Source organism: Etheostoma spectabile, chromosome 16 (assembly GCF_008692095.1).
Source record: "Etheostoma spectabile isolate EspeVRDwgs_2016 chromosome 16, UIUC_Espe_1.0, whole genome shotgun sequence".
In the NCBI taxonomy this organism is placed as follows: domain Eukaryota; kingdom Metazoa; phylum Chordata; class Actinopteri; order Perciformes; family Percidae; genus Etheostoma; species Etheostoma spectabile.
This window is the reverse complement of record NC_045748.1, coordinates 372,879-394,083: the sequence shown is the minus strand read 5'-3', so window position 1 is coordinate 394,083 and position 21,205 is coordinate 372,879. Positions and strand designations below refer to the sequence as shown.

Below are 21,205 nucleotides of genomic sequence, written 5' to 3'. Positions count from 1 at the left end.
CGCACAATTAAACTAGTTTCACCAGAGCTAAGCTACATTTATTGTGATTGACAAAAAAAACTTTTGGCTTACTAAATGTAGGCATCGAAACAATATTGCTTATACTGAGGGTGAAGGAGTTAGCAGGTAAAGTTAATCTTCACCTGCTACAACATTCCTGCCGTGCTACAAGCTAACAAGCTAACTGTTAGGCTTAGCAACAAGCTACAGAGTTAAATGAGATTTGCGCTATCACCAGTGTACTGAAAGTGTACTGTAACCATTGATATCTTAGTTGTGTAGTTCTTAAAAAATGAAACAAATCAAGCAGGGATACTTACATGTCAAGCAGAAATGTGGCTAACGCTAGCTCAGAATCCGTGTTGAATCCTTTCCGGAGGCGTAGCTCCCTCCACCTCTGAAAAGCCGCTTCGATGTTGACCCTCGTTTTATTTCGGGCTCGGTTTAATTCTTTCTTTTTAGCTCGCTTTTCGTCATCGGCCTTCTTCTGTTTGCCCGTCTTTTTCTGAGCAGGTGTCACTCGAGAAATTGGCAGTTTTCCTGAAAAGTTGTTTCTCCGCGAATAGCACAGATGCAGTACACTGGCAATCTTGAGCTTGAACGGTGGTACGCGCTGTGCGGGGGAGGGGTATGAGCAGCGCGTACACGAGAGTGATTGACGCTGCCAAGACAGTCCTCCTGGCTCTGATTGGCTGTTTCTGACCGGGAGCGGTGTATTTCATAGTGGCAGTTTTAACAAATATGTTAAACACATTTTTACAAAAGTTACCTACTGAAGCTTTAACAATAAATTGACAGCATTAAAGACTGCTCTAGTGTCACGCTGTGAAGTGAGCGGGTCAGACTCCAGGTATCTTTATTTTCATCCATTTAAGTGAGCGTTTTTGTCTGTGTTTGCAGCTTGTTGCGTACTACAATGGAACCACCAAAGACATCATTTGGTCCCAGACAGAGAAGATCCACTGGCCCAACGGGGGCCCACCGCAGGATAATCCCCCCTGTGTGTTTTCCACCGATGACCCCTCCTGCAATGATGGTATGACAACTTTGCCTACAGATGATCATACTGTTCCTGGAGTGAAGTGTTCTCTAGAAAACAAGCTACATAAGTTTGACTAATGGACACACTGATTTCAGGAAATTGCATGAAAAGAATTATGTTCATGCACAGCATTATCCCCCACTTAATGGCAGATTTCTTCTCATGACAGACTAAGATTGAATCGCTCATCAGATGGATATTTCAGTGCACAAATCCTTTGTTTATATTATCTCTGTCATCTCTACATGGCCTGTGATACTTTCATTGATGCTGTGATGATAAATGGTTTAGTTTTTTCATCAATCCCAAATGTGAAAGCAGAAAGTGAAAGAGCAAATGTAAACATTCAATATTTGCTCAAATAACAAACAGAGTGATAGATAAGAGCTGGAAAATGTTTTTTTGTTGTATGAATAATTTAAGACTGAATTGTCATCGATGATGAACTGAGGAGGAAAACCACTGCAATTATAAATGTATTTGGGTGTCAAGGCGGGATAATGAGTGGAGGAGCAATAAATCTGACTCAACTGTCACAAATCTAAAGCCATGCGCAAAATAATTTGCCCTCTCCACTGTGGCTTTAAGCACCAAGGACAGTAAATGTTAAGGGATTTGATGAAACATATTGACGATTAACAGCTAAACAACATAAGGACAGACAAAGCAGCAGTGTTTCATCTACAGAGTAAAGGAACGGAGAAGGCTGGTATACTGTAGTCGTTTTGTAAAACTAGACTCTACGTTTCCTAGCTCCAGCTGTGTGAATACTGCAGAGGAAATCAATCCTCTCATCTTAGAACAAAGAAAAACAAGTGTATTCTAAAATGTTGAACTATTAACGTTTTTTTTGGGGTGGCAGTAGCTCATTCCGTAGGGAGTTGGGTTGGGAACCGGAGGGTCACTGGTTCAAGTCCCGGTATGGACCAAAAGTACGGAGTGTGGATTGGTGGCTGGAGAGATGCCACTTCACCTCCTGGGCACTGTCAGGTGCTGTTGAGCAAGGCACCGTACCCCCCCATCCGCTCAGGGCGCTGGTTCGGCTGGCAGCCCACTCACTCTGACATCTCTCCATTAGGGCATGTATAGATCCTGTGTGTGTGTGTGTGTAGTCCAGGACTGTGTGTGTAAACTAACCTAGTGTGGACACAGAGTGTAAAATTGTAATTTCCCCGTAGGGGATCAATAAACAGATTAAAATTTACTGTGTTTGCAGGTAAGAAAACACAAACGCCATTTTTTTCATGTTTCATCATTTCATTTTGTCATGTGTTTGACTATGTAAAGTTGTACAGTATGTTCCTATTTATTTCTGTAGCCTCTTGGCCAGGTCATGTTTGTAAATGAGAATTGGTTCTCAAACAGTTTACCTGGATAAATAAAGGTTAAATAAAATTAAAAAAAATGTGGAAAAATGAAATGTATAAATGTACACAGCTACACAAAATTTAAACACAACCTACAATCTGCTCATAGTAAACCTGCTGACTAATATAGACTCGGAACACTTTATTGATCTTCTCAGGGAAATGATTTAGTTGCAGTTGCTCACAGTCACATTCAAGGGAAAATAAGTGTAAGAAAAGATCAGAAGTCAATAAGTGTATATAGTATTTAGTAACATATTTACAAGAAGACATGAATAAAAATGTAGAGTAAAAGTAAGTGAGATTAGGTTACAAGTCAGATTAGGTTAAAAAGATTGTTTCTGTTTGTCCTGTGTCCTAAAAAATTGCATTCCCATACAACTAAACTGCATTCTCAATTATGTTTAGAGGGAAAAAGAATTTCCCAAATCACGTTTGTTTTAAAATGTCCTCGTACCTGCGAAAGGCGTGAAACAGTTGCAGTGTTGAGAATTAAAAGGAAAGTACTTAGTTAGGGTAGGAATACCAGGGTAAATGAATCAGACTCAGAGTAAGGCAGAGTAGGGCTGAACAGCCTAGGAAATACAAATTTGCCTCAGGGAGACGCTCACTTTGAGCTTAATTTTGGCTCTTCACGGAGTAGAGACTAAACAGACTTTGTTTAGAATGCATTTGCTAAGCGTCAGAAAAAAAGACAATTCAGTCCCCTCGAAATATAATTGGAAACCTGATCTTTAGATTACCTAGAAATATTACTATTATTAATAATGTCCAAAACGGCAGGCATTTTGGCATTTGGGGAAAGCTTTGATATACCAGACCTATATGATAAGATTTAACAGAACTACAGTACAGAGCCTGAAATTAACACCCGACCACCTGCCTAATGTGGGTGAATTTTGCAATTGGTGGGTAACACTGTCAATCTACCTGCCACATTGGCAGGTAGCCAATGTTTAGCTGTATGGGAACAGGGCTGGTTATTGCTAGGCACAAATCTTCTGTTCACTGGTTCATGAAAACAGTGAAGTGAAAGATGTTGATTAGTGGCTGTTATATCATATGTCTCAAATGATGAGCATCACCTTGTCCTGTGATTTACAGCAGGTGGTGGAATTTGTCTCCATTGGAGCTTTAAATATACATCAGTAATGTCAAAGCAGGGGTAATTGTGTGAAATTGTTGCTGGTTATTGTGGTTGACAGATTGCTAAAGCGCTGCAGCTGCACGCCAGGAAGTGACAGCTGCGGTTTTCACAGCACAGTGGTTTTTTTCTATCCCTTTTCAAAGATATGAATTGTGGACATATGTTGAACATATGAGAGACAACTGAGTGTGGCATGCTTCTTCTCTTGTTTCCAGGTCATCTGTCAGTTATGGGTATTGTAGCTGTGGGATCAGGCTTGGCACTCATCATCTTCGGAATCTCCAGTTTCCTGATTTACAGGTGAGTTTGATTGCACTGAGCTGATGCTTCCTGACTGTGAGCAAGAGAGAGAGTTGTGTTCATGTGTTTGAAACATAATTTATTGGTTGTGCTGCTGCTATAGGTGCCAGTGTGGTATTTACACAATTGTTGCTGCGGCAACAGCTCAGCAGGTGATGGCGTTCAAGCAGCGGTAAAGTGTGTCTAAGCTTCCAAGTGAGCTCATATACCGGCCCAGAACAAGCCTCACTGTTATTCTCACTTAATGATCATTAGTGTGTTCATTGAGTTTGTTTTTGTTTGTGCTGGATTGAAGCTAAACGCCACCTTTTTTAATAATTCACATACTGCTGATGCCAGATGAAAATAACATTTTTTTTGTGCTTCTCTCGTTTTACATGTTTGTAAGTCTTTTGACTTTTAAAATCTGTGAATCTGGTCTTCAACTTGAAGAAAGGGCTATATTTCTTACGCTGCAAAAACCTGTAATTGAGCCCTTAAAGTCATAATTGACAACATTTTTCTCTTTGGTAAAGTGATCTTTAATGTGTGTCCAATGCAGAACAACTGTTTCAAACATTTGGTAGAATTGAGAGTTTTATTTATTTTTTCAGATAGATACTAACATTTTAGTCACATTTCTAGAAGGTTGTGAAACAAGAAGGACCTGGGGTCTCATTTATGAAACTGAGCGTAAGATCCTTACTTAAAGTGTACGTACACCCAAAAGCCTAAAATGGTGTACCCCCAAAAATTAATATTTATAAAACCGTGTGCACGCACATCTGTAAGCAATGTTCACTTTATAAATCACAGATTACCCATCAAGTGTGCGTACGTGAATCAGCCTGTTATCCTGCCCTGTACACGCCCATTTTTAACTAAAAAGGGTCAATGCAAAGCACCTCATGAATGCTGAAGTTTGTTAATGACCCTGGTAGTTGCTCTTTCATTATGCCGAATTATGACGACTGGCGATGAAAAAGCAAAAAAACTTCTCAGACTTTCAGGAATTGCTGCAAATTGAATCATAATTTGGGCCTGTTCACGCACGATGTAGGGAAACCTGATCTTTAGACTACCTAGAAATATTACTATTATTAATAATGTCCAAAACGGCAGGCATTTTGGCATTTGGGGAAAGCTTTGATATAAAAGACCTATATGATAAGATTTAACAGAACTACAGTACAGAGCCTGAAATTAACACCCGACCACCTGCCTAATGTGGGTGAATTTTGCAATTGGTGGGTAACACTGTCAATCTACCTGCCACATTGGCAGGTAGCCAATGAGAATGGAGTGATTCAGACGCGTAACTATCGGTAAGCAGGGTACAAAGTTGCTTACTGGCCCGGACCAATCGGGTCCGCATCACTGGAAGACATTGATTTACAGCATTTTCATTGCTTGCGACAATCCCAGCAGTCCCATGTGCAGCCACTGACAAATTGGGAGTGAGAACGGGTAAAATTAATTTCCTTGTTTCTACTATGTGAAGACGAGACGTGTTTGACTTGAACATTTACCAACAAAATGTACAGCGAAAGACCGTGCAAAACATTTCAGATCGTCCTGCCAACATTTTAACATAAATGTACTCGCTGAAAGTTGCCGCTGTTTCAATCCTGTTGGCTGGCTGCAGCAGGTGGGGCTGCTCCGTTCCCCCCGTGACTGACACAAACACACACACACACACACACACACACACACACACACACACACACATAAACGCACACAATCACACAACGGTGGATGCAAGAAATAATGCAGATGAGATTTGAGGACAGCTATTATTATAGTTGCAATGATAACTTAAAGTCCAATAAGTTCTTTATCAAACTGTATGAATGTGTCCCAGCCCAGAATAGGAAATTTTGCCTTTATGCTGGACACGCAAGGTGCACCCTTTTTGCCATTTAAAGTTGTTTTGGGAAGGAGTTTTAACAAACTGCAAAACTCCGAACACATCTTCCTTTTTAAAGAATGACTTTGCAAAGACTCATAAGTCTTCCAGAGTTGCGGCCAAAGCCGATTTGAAAGACAATCTTTTTTGTTTTCAAGTAGCAGGGAATTTACGCAGAACCGTCGCAACTCTGCTGTCCTTATGTTAAGCCCGCCCACCGACTCTATACACGATGTGATTGGCTTGACCAGAATTTGATTTTTCCAGCTCACAAGCCAACAGAGAGTTGCTAGACTGACCTTAGCTGCAAATTACATTTGCTGCCGCTAGGTTGCGTCTAGATTTCTAGGATAACGACCTACAGGAGCGTTTCCTAAATTATTGTCCCTGCGTGTGCAAGGGTTGCGCTGGACCAATTTGAACTCATGACTGACCTCTGTGTTTCTAAAATCCTTGCTACTGCCCTGGAAACAAATTGAGTCAGAATAGATAAAATAATCTGACTTTTCCACTTGTTTCAAAAAAGTGAAACATTTATCACTGAACAAAATTAAACTGACTAACTGTAATAAAATGGAGTTGTTTTGAAATATAATCGAGGAAGCTTCTGGGTCTGAAAAGTTATCCCAATGCGGAAGTGCCTTAAATCTGAATTCTATCTCATTTTCAGCAGGGGACGACTCCACTTGTTGCAAAAAAAGGCCTTCTTGCATAGAAGTCTATTAGAAGATGAGCCTACTTCTCAATTAATTTATTACCTCAAACATTTCCCTAATGATGTTATGGTCTCAATTGGTAGTTTCAAGTTTTCTTTAATGCAGAATTATGTTTATTTTCAAATTATGATCCCATTAATTTAGAAATTGTCAAAATAGCATGGGATGCTTTAGTGCGGGGCTTAGCAACGCTAACCATTGCACTGTGATGAAATGTTGACCCCTCTCACTGTGTTTCCCCTTCATCAAAGATTAATTGGAACATTTTGGTGGTCTAAAAATGTCTTGTTCATCGTTTGGTAGCACCTTGCCAACCAAGGCTAGTTAGCTAGCGCTAGTGTTAGCTGGCAACTTCAGGCAAAGTCTGCCAATTTCCTGTACTGCCGTACGTGCAGCGTTACCCGCCGGTAAAGCTCAGCTGGATGACTAGCTTTAGCCAGATAATCTGCAACTTTCCCTCTTTAGCGTTTAGCTTAGTACTGCGCCATTGAAACCATAAACAGCACTGGCTTGGCCGCGTCAACCTCCCCAGCTCCACCCTCTCGTCCAAAAATCATCAAGTTCGGTTTAAAAAAAGCAACCAAACCGACAACCGACAACCAAATTGCCAAACTTGAGGCTTCAAAATGGCAATCCACAAACCAGTGAGTGACAGCCCTGATGCTACGTTCATTCTGTTTCCAGTCTGTGGTTGAAACATATGTGGGATTCAACATCTTTAATAGAAACCCTGCAAAGTGTGTGTACTTTGTGATCCGGAGTTATTAGTTAACGACAAAATAGGATTGACTTTATGTAATTAAATGTTTAAATAAGTGTTAGTGTTCATTGCCGCCCCCGAGCAGTTGTGTATCTTTTAGATGAAATATTTGCCTGCCTCATTTCTAATGGTTGTAACTTTGTGCTCTGCATTCAGCTGTAAAAACAAATTCAAATGAAATGATCACAGTTTCCAAAGTGGCACAGTCTACATGTCTCTGGAAATCCTACTAGATTGAGCCTCATTTAATTACATTAGAAGTTAATTGTGCATTCCTTAGCAATTAAGCTACAGTATGGGCTGCTATATTCTGGGTAATGTCATGGGTGAAATCTGCATGTAATGAAAGAATATTAATGTTTCTAAGTTTCCCCTTTTCACTACGTCTTCAAAGGTATCTTTACATAGGCGGTTAATTATGTTCGTGGCTAATTAATATACATTTGTTTTATGTAAGGAGGGTCTGATTTGTATATTACTACACCGCTCTACTAACTAACAAATGACACCGGTAATCTAAGCACTTTTCTAATACTGACTATTAACACCAACAAGTGTTAATCACCAGCCAATCAGAATGGATTTTGATCAGAGGAATGGTTGAAGAAAGACGGAGGAGCAGCTATCCGCCTCAGGTAAATCCACTGAACCTGACTCTGAGTTGATCAAGTTCAAATAACTACCAGATAATTAGACGCAGACTAAGAACTTACTTCTGAAAACACTGACTGCTTCTTCTCTGTTTTTGTTTCAGCTCACAGTTCAACGAGCACAGAATGGTTTCCTAACTAGCTAGCTAGTTTTCCTGGATTCTTGGCCAGTAAGTTTAACAAAATATTGTCTTCTTATCTTGGAGTTCTTAATAAAAAATATAACATGCAATTAATTTTTTGTCCTGACTCAGTTCTAATCTTTCTGCTCTAGTCCAGCTATATTTATTTTCATAATTTACATTAATGGCAGTTTTATGAATGGATAGCCATTTCTCGAACATGTTGTCTTTTTTGGGATTAGGAGTGGGAAACTGTAAATGTAAACCTCATGTTCAAGTAAAAACCATAAAATACCCCATCAGTAGAAGTTAGAGGTTTTCCCTGTGACTGCTCTGTTTATACTATAGGCTAACAAATCACTTCCTGTTTTTGCAGACACCAGTGGAGCTTTGCTGATGTACAGGGAGGCCGACAGTAGAGCTGTTTACAGCCGTCCTCCAGCTGCTGAGAGGCCGCCATGATCACTGTTTGACCTATAAAAACACCACTAAAACGTTTCAAACACTTTGTCACTGTTAGTTATTCTCAGATCAATCAGCTCAGAACCTAGTTTCTCAACCTTGGGGTCGCTTGATTTGCTTAGGGGTTGCAATTTATAAAAAATAATATAATAATTTGTACTTTATATATTTTTAATAGGAAAAATGAAATAGTTGTCTATCCATTACACTTGCTGCTGCTTACATGTTTATTTTTATTAAAGATTTTATACTCAGATGAAATAATTTTCTAATAGCTGGGGAAATGGGAATTTTTGATCTACTGTAGTTCACAGGACAGAACAGGTTACCCAAAATGAGTCCAACACTGAAATTATCGGGGTATTTTGTATCAGAAGGGATGGCTGGTTGGATAGTTTTGGGTATATGTTGCTACATGATATAACTCGCAACTACTGCCTGTGTAAAATGTACACAATAGTATAATTTGGTGCATATACAATTTAATAAAAAGCTACCTGTGTATGAAATTGTCTGTTTCTTCGTATTGCTTTGTGGCGGAGCATGCACTGCAACAAACCATGAATGTCTTAAGTTATTAAGCCTCACTTTTATTAGAAACAAAGAAAATATTTCCCAAAAAAAACTTGTTTCAAGAGTGCCAGTAAAGGGCGTCCAGATAGTTAAGTTGGTAGAGCGGCCGAGCATTTATAGAGTTTTACTCCTCAAAGCACCGAGTCAGGGTTCAACACTGACCTGGGGCCCTTTGCTGCATGTCTTTCCCCTTTCATGTCTTCATCTGTCCTGTCAAAAATAAAGGCTGAAAATGCCCCAAAAAATAATCTTCAAAAACAAGAAAAGAGTGCCAGTACAATAAGACAGAATGAGGCAGATGACTGCTCTGGTATGGTTGATTTCAATGAGAAACAGGTGAATTTCTCAACTTATGTAAACTGAAGAAACCTGCAGTGTACCTACGCAACACTGTCAAAATGAAATCACTAGTTTTTACTTTTCATGCGTGATGTTAAATAGTTAAACATGATCCCGTAGCACTCAGTAGATTACCCGGGGGGACGGTCGGCAGCTCTCAGTTGATCTTGGAGTGTGGTGTGCAGCAGCAGTGTTAGGGGATGTTGAGCAGAGCAGAAGTGGTTCTGTTGTTTTAATGGAGGGGTTGGTCCAGCAGAGGTATTCACATATGGGACTTATGAAACAATAGGCCCAGTGTGGAGCTCCACGCTTTGCCCCTCTGGCTGCCAGAGGTCTCTAAACGAGGCTCCTTAAATAGAAAAATACCTTCTTTTTTTCTTGGTGGTGGTGGATGAGGCTGGAGGGCAACTGCGGTTTAATGGTGTTTCCTGCCCTCAAAATGGAGGCACATAGGCACAGCCTGGAGTATTTGTAGACACAAACAAGCATCAGAATCCCTTTTTAAGTTTCTGAACGGTCCGACAACACACTTTCTCCCCGGTGAAAAAGGGGTAAAAAAAAAATAAAGAAAAAGCCACTTTTGGGGCCAATTGGGAGGAATCGGGGAAAGGCTAAAACTCGGTGATATGCAAACGCTGCAATAATTTCCTGCAGCCATCTGGAAGTGTTTTACACCTTTTAGATTGGGTTGGAATGTATGGCCTCTTCTGCCCCCCCCCCCTCCCCCCCTCAAAAAAAATACCCTCTCCAGACTCTGTACTAATAGTTTTATTTTTGAAAGGGTGTTGCTGTTAATCATGAAGTGTCCAGAAACAACAGCTCCTCTGAGATTTGCCCCAGATGTGTTGATTTGCTGAAATACAGCTTTTCCTCTGTGGTGTTTGCCCGTCAGACTGATAATAAACAAACATAAATTTAAAAAAGATAAACACTCCAAACATGTCCAAAAATATAACTAATATGAAAATGACTAGATTAATTAATCTGGTGTAGCAGTTTTAATCCGTTTCTATTTCATCCACCTATAATTCTCCATATGGGAGACAGAGGAGATCCGGGAGAAACCTGAATAAAGTGATAGAGCTCATCATTTTATTGCATCATTTAGGAAATTACACTGATTGGGCCAAATGAAACACCAGAATGAAACTGTTTACTCTACTTAATGCTAAGCTATGCTAAATTAATACAGATGCTAACTAACCTAACCTCACGGTGCAACACAACACAACTTAACATACCTTGGCAAACCTAAGATAACGTAATGTTAGGGCGATTATTTTCATGGTTTACTAATTTGTTGATTATTTCTCGATTAGTTGTTTAGTCTCTAAAATTTAAGAAAATTGTGAAAAATGTTGATCAGTGTTTCCCAAAACCCATCATGACTTTCTCAAATGTCTTGTTTGCGTTCCATCTGTTTGCACATTAAAACATTGTTGTACAATTAGAGTGTAAAACACATTTAAGACTGAACCCATTTATCATGTTTTACATTCATTCTATCAGTTTTAAGATTTATCATTTTCAGTGTGTGTTTGGGAGCTATTTTGTACCAGTATGAGTACTTAAGATTAGGTTAGAACATCTGAGTCCGCTCTCAGTGAGTTTGTTAAAAATAAAGAGTGTGGGAGTTAGAACTGAAGTGGATTTAATCTTCATTATGGTGGATGATTGTTTTTTTTTCTTTTTCTTTTAAGAAAAGACCCATGAGTCATCAGAACAAGAAGCCTACCTTTATTTAAAGTAGAGGAGCGAGCGTGCCTGTGTAGCTTACCAGGTAGAGCAGGCACCCATATACAGTGGATCAGTCCTCAATGCTGCATGTCATCCCCCCGATCATGTCATAATGTAATCATGACTTGATAGGGGAGGTTATGATGTCATGTAAGCTGCCCTTTAAAAAAGTAGAAGAGAGAAGGCTTTCCCAGCATGACATTCATTACCCTCAAAATTTCAAGTGACAAATAATGAGTCCAAAGGGCCCAAACAGCTAGTTGTTTAATGTTGCTTTGACTTTTGACCAACATTTCTATTCACATAAAGTTACTGATTAAATTCCACTATGGGTGTTTACTGTGTAATGTTGTTAAAAGAAAGTGCCCTTTGTCCAGTCTATTAACAACATCACCTAAAAAGGAATTTTCCACTTCATCAAAGTTCAATAAGTAGAGCATATGGGCCAGTGAAGTTCAAATCTAATAGGATGCACCTAAACACACGTCCATCGCTACATGCAAGTGCTGCATGTGAAGCGTGCTGCCATCAGATCTGAGAGCGCTATCTCATGAAATACCACCAAAAATTGACGATACCGCGCAAATGGTGCAATTAACTCTTTATTTAGGTCGACTTGCCGGATAAAATGCATGTTGCTTTCTTGTTCCTCAAAATAAAGCCGTGAGTCAACGTACCACCTTGCCTCTGAAGGATTTTTATTAATTTGTTTCCTTATATATAAAAGAAGGACACAATGCGTACAGAGAGTAGGGATTAAGTAAATTCTTTGGTCAAAAACCCCATCTCACTCATGATTTTGCAACAACACAAACCCTTTGTTCTTTATGTGAGATTGTTCCTCTGTTTTTTGTCCTGCTGTCCTCGTTGATCTCACCACCTGATATTTCCCGTTTTTGCAGGAAACTGAAGCTGGAGAAAGAGCTGGCTGGAATGCTGTGGCGGATTCGGTGGGAGGACCTTCAGTTTGAGAGCCCCAATAAATACCATAAACGCGCCGGCAGTCGTCTCACCCTCTCGCAGGTAAAACATCTTCTCAGACATTGCTGCTGTAAGTACAGATTGATGTACAGTACCGGGCGCCTCAGATAAAATATAATACATATGTGCAGGTGAGGTGACAGAAAACAAGCGTACCAAAGCTCTTCATAACGTGATTTCATATTAAAGCTGACAGCTCTGAGCATCTCCTCATTTTTCATAGCTTTATTTTGCCTTTTGTTCTGTCCATGTTGCTGGCACAGCCTCCGATATGTGATTAACAAGTTGTTGTTCTGCCAGTGGGAAAGACTCAACACTGTACCACAGCTTTCATTCACATTCATACAGGGCTATCAGTCTCCAGATGTCCCTAGGGCTGATCAATTATTGAAAACTATAAAAATTTTGATCCATAGTAAAAAAAAATTATTCAATACAGTTACTCATTGACTTTTAGAAAGATGTTGTATTTATTTGACTTAGAAAAAACAGTGGACCAGGTAAACAAATCAACAGTGGAAACACATTGAACTGTGAAATTCCCTTTAATTTTTTTCATTCAGGACACAAGACAAAATAAGAATTTACTTGCAAAAAACGTACTTTGCAAAATACTAGTTTTTCTCAATAGCACTGTTTTTCTGCCAATATTTTTCTGCCATCAAAATTCGAAAAAATTGCTACAGCCCTAGATGTCACTGCTGTAAAATTGGACCCGCCTGGAGTCGTTCAGAGATTCACCCTGTTTACACACTCTGTGCTGCCGTGTATTAAAATGGGTTTTGTTTTTTGAAAAAGCAAAGCTGTGGCCAAATCCTTTGGTAGTTCTCAGACATTCCTGAAAGCTTTCCCAGTTAAAGGTGACGCATATTAAATGATTGCTAAAATAAGCCTGTCTGGACCCTTCCTATACATACATACATACATACATACATACATACTGTACATATACGGGATGTAATGATACACCAAACCCAGGGTTTGGTTCATATCACGATTTTTGACCCACGATTCGATACAAACCTCAATATTTTCTTTTATGTTTTGGGTTCTCAGTAAACATAATACAATTTTTTTTCTGCCACGTGGCATTGTTTTGTCATTGCTTACATCCCACTTTGCAACACAGTTATACAACAGGGACCTTATTTATTGATATTGGTTGATTTCAATAATAATCAATCCAACACCAAAGATTCTTTTGTACCTTAAAAGAATGTTTTGTTAGAGCTAAATCCTGCTCCATTCTCAGGGTTCATTCAATTAGAAATTATTTCAATGGTTCATTAACTCGTCGGAATGAGACATAAGAATAATGGTAATGGTAACAGTAATGGACAATTGTGCTTCCAACCTGTATGGTAACAAAGAGGAAAGTGCTTTGGTGCCTGCTGTAAAACTGCTGGTTGACATGTAGCTAATGCTAATTTAATTCTTGGTGGGTAACATAAGATTACGACACCGTTCAACATACTCAGTTATTTTTAGTATGATTGTTTTGACCACGGTTAACAACTCTGGGCTAACCCACAAATTCATCAATAATGTTAACTGTATAGATAGACGATTAATCTAATAATCGTATTAGTAAATAGTAATTTAGCTAGCTAGTGCACATCTGTCTTCTGCCTCAGTCTCCCAACGCTGACAACGGCCCGGTCCACGGACACATCCACAGTCAGCCCCCAGCCAGCTAGCAACCATCCACTATCATTACAGCCCCGGCCCGGTTACACATCCACAGTCAGCCCCCAGCCAGCTAACAACCATCCACTATCATTACAGCCCCGGCCCGGTTACACATCCACAGTCATCCCCCAGCCAGCTAACAACCATCCACTATCATTACAGCCCCGGCCCGGTTACACATCCACAGTCAGCCCCAGCCAGCACAACCATCCACTATCATTACAGCCCGGCCGGGTACACATCCACAGTCAGCCCCCAGCCAGCTACAACCATCCACTATCATTACAGCCCGGCCCGGTTACACATCACAGTCATCCCAGCCAGCTAGCAACCCTCCACTATCATTACAGCCCCGGCCCGGTTACACATCCACAGTCATCCCCCAGCCAGCTAGCAACCATCCACTATCATTACAGCCCCGGCCCGGTTACACATCCACAGTCAGCCCCCAAGCAGCCATCCCGGTCAGCACTTAACTCCGGTGCTAAGGATGCTAACGGCAGTTTTCTGAACCGTTGAAAATCATCTTCTTCATCTTCATCTTCATCTTCATTCGTAACGTTACACCTCCGATAGTGTTACCGGTGCCCACCCCTCCTCTTTCGCTTTTAGCCGTCTGTACAGTTAGCTAAATTTACCAGACAAAACAGAAAGAAGGCACCAAAAGGACTAATACTGATAATACAGTAATTTAAAGATATGGTAGCACTGGATCTGGACGGTAAGGATAACTCTGGGAGTTGGAAGGGGTGTGTTGCAATTCTGCCTTCTCACTCCGCGACACAAGTTTGGGGAGTTTCGCGATTACAGTTTTATTTTCCATATTGTTCCAGCCCTAACATACAAACATACAATCATCCAGTACATACATCCAGTACATATACATATATACATACATACATACATACATACATACATAATATCTCATCACAATCATCAAGGATCAGGTTCTGCTGTCTGAGGGCTAAGGCATCTCCTGCGGGTTGTGTTTCAACCCACACGTGCAAGCGTTTATGAAAAGCATATGCACACACCTTTTTCATTACTGGTTTTCCGTCCAATTCCTGGGATTGTGTGTGTGTGTGTGTGTGTGTGTGTGTGTGTATGTGTGTAAAACAGTAATTTTCCAGACCAATGTATTTTCCAGCGTGCCATGTGTTGCCAACATTTGCATTCTATACAAATGTGTAGTTGACTGTGCTGGCTGTCTGTATGCAGTGCGCCCACTTGATTTTGATTCACTCTGTGTGCACTGCAGACATTTGCCCAAGGACTCGAGTTGGTGTTGTAAAAACGAAAAAACACTTTTATTTTCTACAACAAAAATAAGTGAAAAGGCAATTTCATGTTTCACAGAGAGAAAGGTATTTTGGATAAGAATGACGAACCCTTTTTAGGAAGCTTTGTTGCAGTGACGTGGAAGCAGTATTAAATAACCAATATTTAATCATCTTTGCCTAATCTACACACTGCTAACTGATTGTTTTCTTTTCTTTTCTTCTCACTACTTCTTCCCATCTTCTCAGAGAGGCTCCAGCTATGGCTCCTTGATAACTGCTCATGGAAAATATCAGCTATTTGCAAAAACGGGCTATTTTAAGGTAAGGCTTAGTGAGTTCTGACATTTTCAACTCCTGCGCACTCCTTTCCCACCCACACACGTGCACACTCGCAGAGAAAGCCGGAGAGCTGGAGAGGAGAGAGAAAGAGAGTGTGGGCGAATTTAGGTAGTTGGTTTTAATGTGAGCTGCAGAATGCGTCAATTTTCTTCTTCTATTTCTTTCTTTGTTACTCCACTCCCTCCTCGCAGTCTGGACATTGCCATCAACTTGTTGCTGCCGTTAATTTATCCATTGAAGATGGACGAGGTGCAAGGAAATCTGTCAAAAAAAGAGCCTGCTGAATAATGAGATAGCTGTGTTTTTGTGTTCAGCTGCGTGACACAGGTTCTGTATAAATGCTGATGTCACATTAGACCGACAGCTTGACCGCCTCATGGTTAATTGGAGGTATTGATGCACTTATAGGCCAGAGGGGATTCAATATGACACCAAAGCTCAAACAGAGTGAGCCTCCACAACCTGCAAATACTGAAAAATAACCTCTGAAATGAAGTGTGTGTTAGTCATTGTACCTGCTCTCAAACACACAGCCATCATCAGCTCCTAACTGCAAATTTCCTTTTGAATAAAAGCTCAAACTTCCACATGGACTCACACACAAACTGGTTTCATAGGTGCTACAACAGCGTTCTGTAACGTCTGTGGCTCTGAGATATTCACCTCTCTTCCTTCCGTTATTGATCCTCACATAACAAAAGCGACATTTACGATTCTTCTTCTTCTGCAGCTGAAATAAGCGCCAAGTTTTTCTCTCCTCTCAGTGCTGCTTGGATGTTTCTCTTTCCATTGTCATGGTCCTTGTTTGCACTTTTCATAGAAACAGTATGTTTCTGTTGTCTTTTTCTGCTTTATTTACATTTAGACCAAAGTGCATCCTGGCCGTGCTCTTAATGTCTCCATATAAAAAGCTGTATAAAGTAAATGGATTCATTGTCTCTTCCTGTGCTGCACACAGGGGAACCTTGTGGCCATCAAGCATGTGGACAAGAAGAGGATAGAGCTAACCAGACAGGTTTTACTGGAACTTAAACATGTAAGTGTCCTATTATAGATTCTTTCTATCGTTTTACAGGTTTAAGTGTATTATTTTATACTAATTACATTGTCTTAATTTGAATTGTATGGCCAAAATCCCAAATGTGAGAGCATTACAATCTGTACAACATACACAACTCTATTATTAGAGTTCTGTTATATATTTTTTAATTTGTCCACTTTTTGAGCACATAGTGAAAAAGTAGTAAATCATCTGCAAGGCTTTTGACCAACCCTGTGTCCCTTCACTGGTTTCCAATCCCAGTCCAAATTCCTCATTAGGAGTTAAATGGATTGGCTCCACGCTTTGTTCCTGACCTACTAATGCCATGTAAAGGGTGCACACTAATGTCAGCAGAAAGTCTAGGTTTGCTACCAAAGATTGCTCCAATGGCACCTCATTTTGTCACCTATTTTGAATTTAGTGTTAGTCTTGTGCCAAATGTCCTTGTTAGTTTTAGTCATATTTAGTCATTCACATGTCAGTCAAGTTTTAATTGACTAAAAGTCTCGTCATTTTAGTCTAGTTTCAGTCAAAAGATAACTCAGGTTTCTTAGTCAAGTTTTAGTCAACACATTTTAGTCTTTTTTTTAAATAACAAATTATTTCTCAGATTATTTCAGATAACCATTTTACGTAAAATGCAGTCACACTTTACACTGTGTAGCTGTCAGCATTTTAACCGTGTTTAATCCAGCTGCTAGCTAACGTTAGGCTAACGTTACCATGCAACGATGCTTCGGTTGCCTCTAACGTCCGTTTAGGAGCATCAGAGAGAAGCACAGGCATTTAAGTGGCACCGAAATCTGTGTTGCTATTCGGTCCGGTAGATAACGGTGGTTAAGGCACCAGGTCCGTATTAGCACCAGGTCTCAGTACCCAACCCTAGTAACGGCTGAATATTTTATCTCATGATGGAAAAGTAGAGACAATTGTAGACGAAGAAAAAGAGATTTTTTTCTTAGTTTTTATTTTATGCAAAAGAAGTTCAGTCTCATCTTTTTTGTCAACAATAATGCACATTGATTTAGTCTTAGTCAGCGTTTTTGGACATTGGTGCAGTCTCGTCATCGTCTCGTCTTCATCATTAAAAAAAGGTTGTTGACAGACATATTTAGTCTTGTCTCGTCTGACAAAATTAACACTACTCACAATCTATGCTGTTCTGTATTTTCTTTTAGAAGTTTTTTTTTTTTTTTAAACTAACCTTGAATTGACAATTAAAAATTTAAATTTTAAATGGTTTAACTTTTCACTGTATAACTTTGTCTCTCTCGTATTCTTTGTTTAACCACTTTGGAACTAATATTACAGTGCCCGTTAATAATGTTTGGAAGGGACTGATGGCTCGTTCTGTGGTATTGCTGCTTGTTCTCTCCAGAACCAAATAGTACCCCAAAATGACTTGCAGAAGGATCCCAAACCACCTAACATGCAACCAACTGTATAGCCTACTACTGGCAGTGTACTTCTACATCAGAGGAAGACATTGTACTACTACATTTACTTGACATAGAACGTTGCAGATTCATAATTTCATCACAAAATATCTCAATTAAAATGTGGAGTGATCAAACATTTGCCTCATGGACTCATGGCAGTGCGCTACCCATCCGCCCTGATATGATAGCCAATCAGCAAAAAGCTACGTTAATCAACCACCAGAACCGGACCGAGTACAGAGACGGACATTTATCCGTTTGTGTGTGCGTGTGCATGTGCATTTGCGTGTGTGTGCGCAGAGAGAGAGAAAGAGAGAGAGAGAGAGAGAGAGAGAGAGACAGAGGGGGCGGAAAGGTGGAGGGCATAGATCTAATGTCTAGCTTTTGTGTGATATTTAGTGTTAGCAAATGGCTTTTTATTGAGTTTCCTCTTAGCAAAATACTCAGAGTGAGTTTGAGCTGGCCTTTTATTGTGAAGGGTAGACCATTTGTCCCAACCGTTGCAAAACTGTCAGTTGTCTGCTCGTGCTCCAGGAAAGTGAAGGTAAGTTTGCTTGGTATACCAAGCAAACTTACCTTCACTTTCCTGCAATCAAGTAACACTGGAAGAAGCAAAAAGTGAACCGCAGTCCAAGCTGGTAAATTCAGTAGATTCAGATTTGTTGGATACAGGTGCAGCAAAATCATCTTAGGGTCAAGTGGAATGTTCACAAACAACATGAGCATGGATTTATTCATCACCTCCCTCCAGAATGTTTATTTTGTCCCACTCTCATAGTGCATAAATGTTCCCAGAGTGGAGCATTTAGAGCAATAAGAGTCCAGAGACCAAAGACCGAGCTGAGAGCGAGTGAATATTGGACTGACATTAATCATGTGCTCACAAACTCCTCTCCAAATGAACTCTGAATATTTTGCTCTGTGTTAGTTGAATATGAACTAACAAGTTTGCCATATCAGCTTATACGTTGATAACACGTGTCAGTGTTTTCATCATATTCCCGATTTGTCAGTCCACAGACCCAACCCAGACTGCATTGAAGCTTGTATATTCCTGGTGCCCAGAGGATGAATTCTGAGGTTGTTGTTTAACACTCCACCTTTCCCCTTGTGCTCCAAAACCAAATCCAGATTTTTTAGGGTTTAGGCCAAATACTGAATGCACTGGTTAAGATTCCAAATCTGCAACAGAATACTTAATCCTACTCCCATCCTTAGTCCATTAACACAGTAAACACATTAATGAAGTAAACAATGTCCACGGCCTCTAAAATAGTTGAATGTTACAACTTAATGTTGAATTTAATTTTTTTTCAAAATTGAAGGAAAGCACATTGGTATTGCCAGAAGTGACTATTTTGTTTGGCAAATTTTCTCTAACCAGTGTATGATGAAGGAATGTTGGGGGGAGATGAAATTAGAAAGCTAACGTTAGCTAACGGGCAGCAGCCAGCCGTTGGGTTGTTCCGCTCCCACTGTAGGGAGACTCATTTACCGAGAGAACAGCTGACACCCCAGGAGAGGCACAGTAATGAGAATAATAAGATAGCTGTCTTTGTGTTTAGCTGCATGACGTTGGTCTTGTATGAAGTCCTGGTGCAGCTTGAATGCCTCATGGATCATTGGAAGTAGACTATTGATAATAAAATTGAGGCCAGAGGTGATTGACCCTGACACCAAACACTGGGAAATAATGTAATATAATTATATAACACCCTCAGGACCATTTTTAGCTCCACTTCTGGTATTTCACTAAAAATAGTCAAATACTTCCGTCCAACATTTTTGTATTTTGGGGTGTAGTCAGAGGTTAAATTAGGCCGGAGTGCAGCTCCGCCTCCTCAGGTCCACACCGGAGCTAGAGCTCAGCTTCATCTCCTTCAGCAGTAAACATTTTGCCCCAAATGTTTGGAGTGTACCCCCCGAATGTATTTTGAAAAGTTGACTGACAAATATGAACCCTTACGTTGCTTAGTTTCCACTCTTGCTGTAAAAAGCTGTGCAGCTTCACGTTTACGGACGCGCTCTGCTGTGGACATGCTACGGCAGATGTGTTGCGTTTCTGCTCCGTGTATTTCTGCCGTAGTTTTGGTTTTCCACCTCTGATGTAGAGCAGCGTAGCCACTTCCCTAAACTTTGTCTCATCCACAGACCAGAGGCCCAACAGGGCACTGAGACTGTCAGACGTTTTGAGATTTACCCTATCAGCAGAGCAATCACTTATTGCACAGCAGACTATGGTGCAAGTAGATTATTTTCTGACATAAAGTGACTTTATTTTTGTAATAGCCAATTATAACTTTGATTTTTCACAAAATATCACGACTCCTCCAAACGTGGATGAGAACATAGATGGGATGAGGTATATTTTGAATGTGCACATTCACAAGTTTTGGACATTTGCAGAACTCTTGCTCAAACATCTGAAATATTACAGACCGGGGGTTTATTAATAAATTAAAATTAATAATGTATCATTGAGATTGATAATTGTCATATGCACATTTAAGGAGGTTACATCAACAAAAGATGCAAAAGAGGAGGGATGAATAAATGATGCCTGATCAGATATTACATAGAAAAGTTGATCTAAAGGAGAATAAATACAAAGCAATACAGACTGCCTGAAAGCCTTATTGCAATGTATTACATTACATTTTTATATTTGGATTGCAATGTTTCCATTACATAAAGATATTTCAGGCATATTGATTCAGAAAAAGATAGAAAATAATTCTGGGCACGCCATGCTGTAAGCAGCAACCTAAAAGTTGAGCTCCGTCCAACCAAATACTAAATAACCTTACAAACTAGGAGAAACTCGGCACTACACCACAAGTTTACAATGGCAACGTCTTCTAGAAACAGACCTGCAACTAAGCAGGATACATCGAAGGAGAAGAACGATAATTTAAAATCTACCCAAGATGCTAGCAAAGATAGCGCTACCCCGGAATCCAAAATACTAGCCGAGCTAGAAAAGCTAAGGTCAGAAAACTGGGAAGGGCACAGTCAGACCAAACTATCCCTCAAGAAGTTGGAAACCTCAATGGAAGAACTGAAAGGGGAAATGGCAAAGCTAGAGAAGAGAACTATGGAGGCGGAGGACCGTATAAGTTCGGTTGAAGAGAATGGAAGAAGGTACGGGAGAGCTATATGCTATCTATTACGCCGAGAGATGGACTTAACAGCTAGATGTGAGGATTTACAGAACAGAACAAGACGAAACAATCTGAGAATCTACCGGGTGCCTGAGGGTATCGAGGGGAGAGATGTACGAGCGTTTGTCAAGGAGCTGATTCAATCTGTCCTTAAACCAATGCCTGACGTGAATG

General features: G+C 40.1%; 1 protein-coding gene and 1 long non-coding RNA gene across 2 annotated transcripts in view; one reads left to right on the top strand and one right to left on the bottom strand.

The window, feature by feature from the left end:
* npr2 (natriuretic peptide receptor 2) overlaps positions 1-21,205 on the top strand; it is a 102,899-nt gene that overhangs the window by 46,853 nt on the left and 34,841 nt on the right. The window contains exons 6-10 of the mRNA XM_032539804.1: positions 901-1,036; positions 3,772-3,856; positions 12,003-12,123; positions 15,297-15,371; positions 16,348-16,425. Of these exons, the coding sequence (XP_032395695.1) occupies positions 901-1,036; positions 3,772-3,856; positions 12,003-12,123; positions 15,297-15,371; positions 16,348-16,425 (495 nt within the window). The remainder of the gene's footprint in view (positions 1-900; positions 1,037-3,771; positions 3,857-12,002; positions 12,124-15,296; positions 15,372-16,347; positions 16,426-21,205) is intronic.
* On the bottom strand, positions 6,780-17,425 carry LOC116704388 (uncharacterized). Its single transcript, XR_004335667.1, has 3 exons — positions 17,154-17,425; positions 15,568-15,570; positions 6,780-6,791 (listed from the first exon to the last, which is right to left on the bottom strand). It is a non-coding gene; the product is annotated as an uncharacterized LOC116704388 (long non-coding RNA).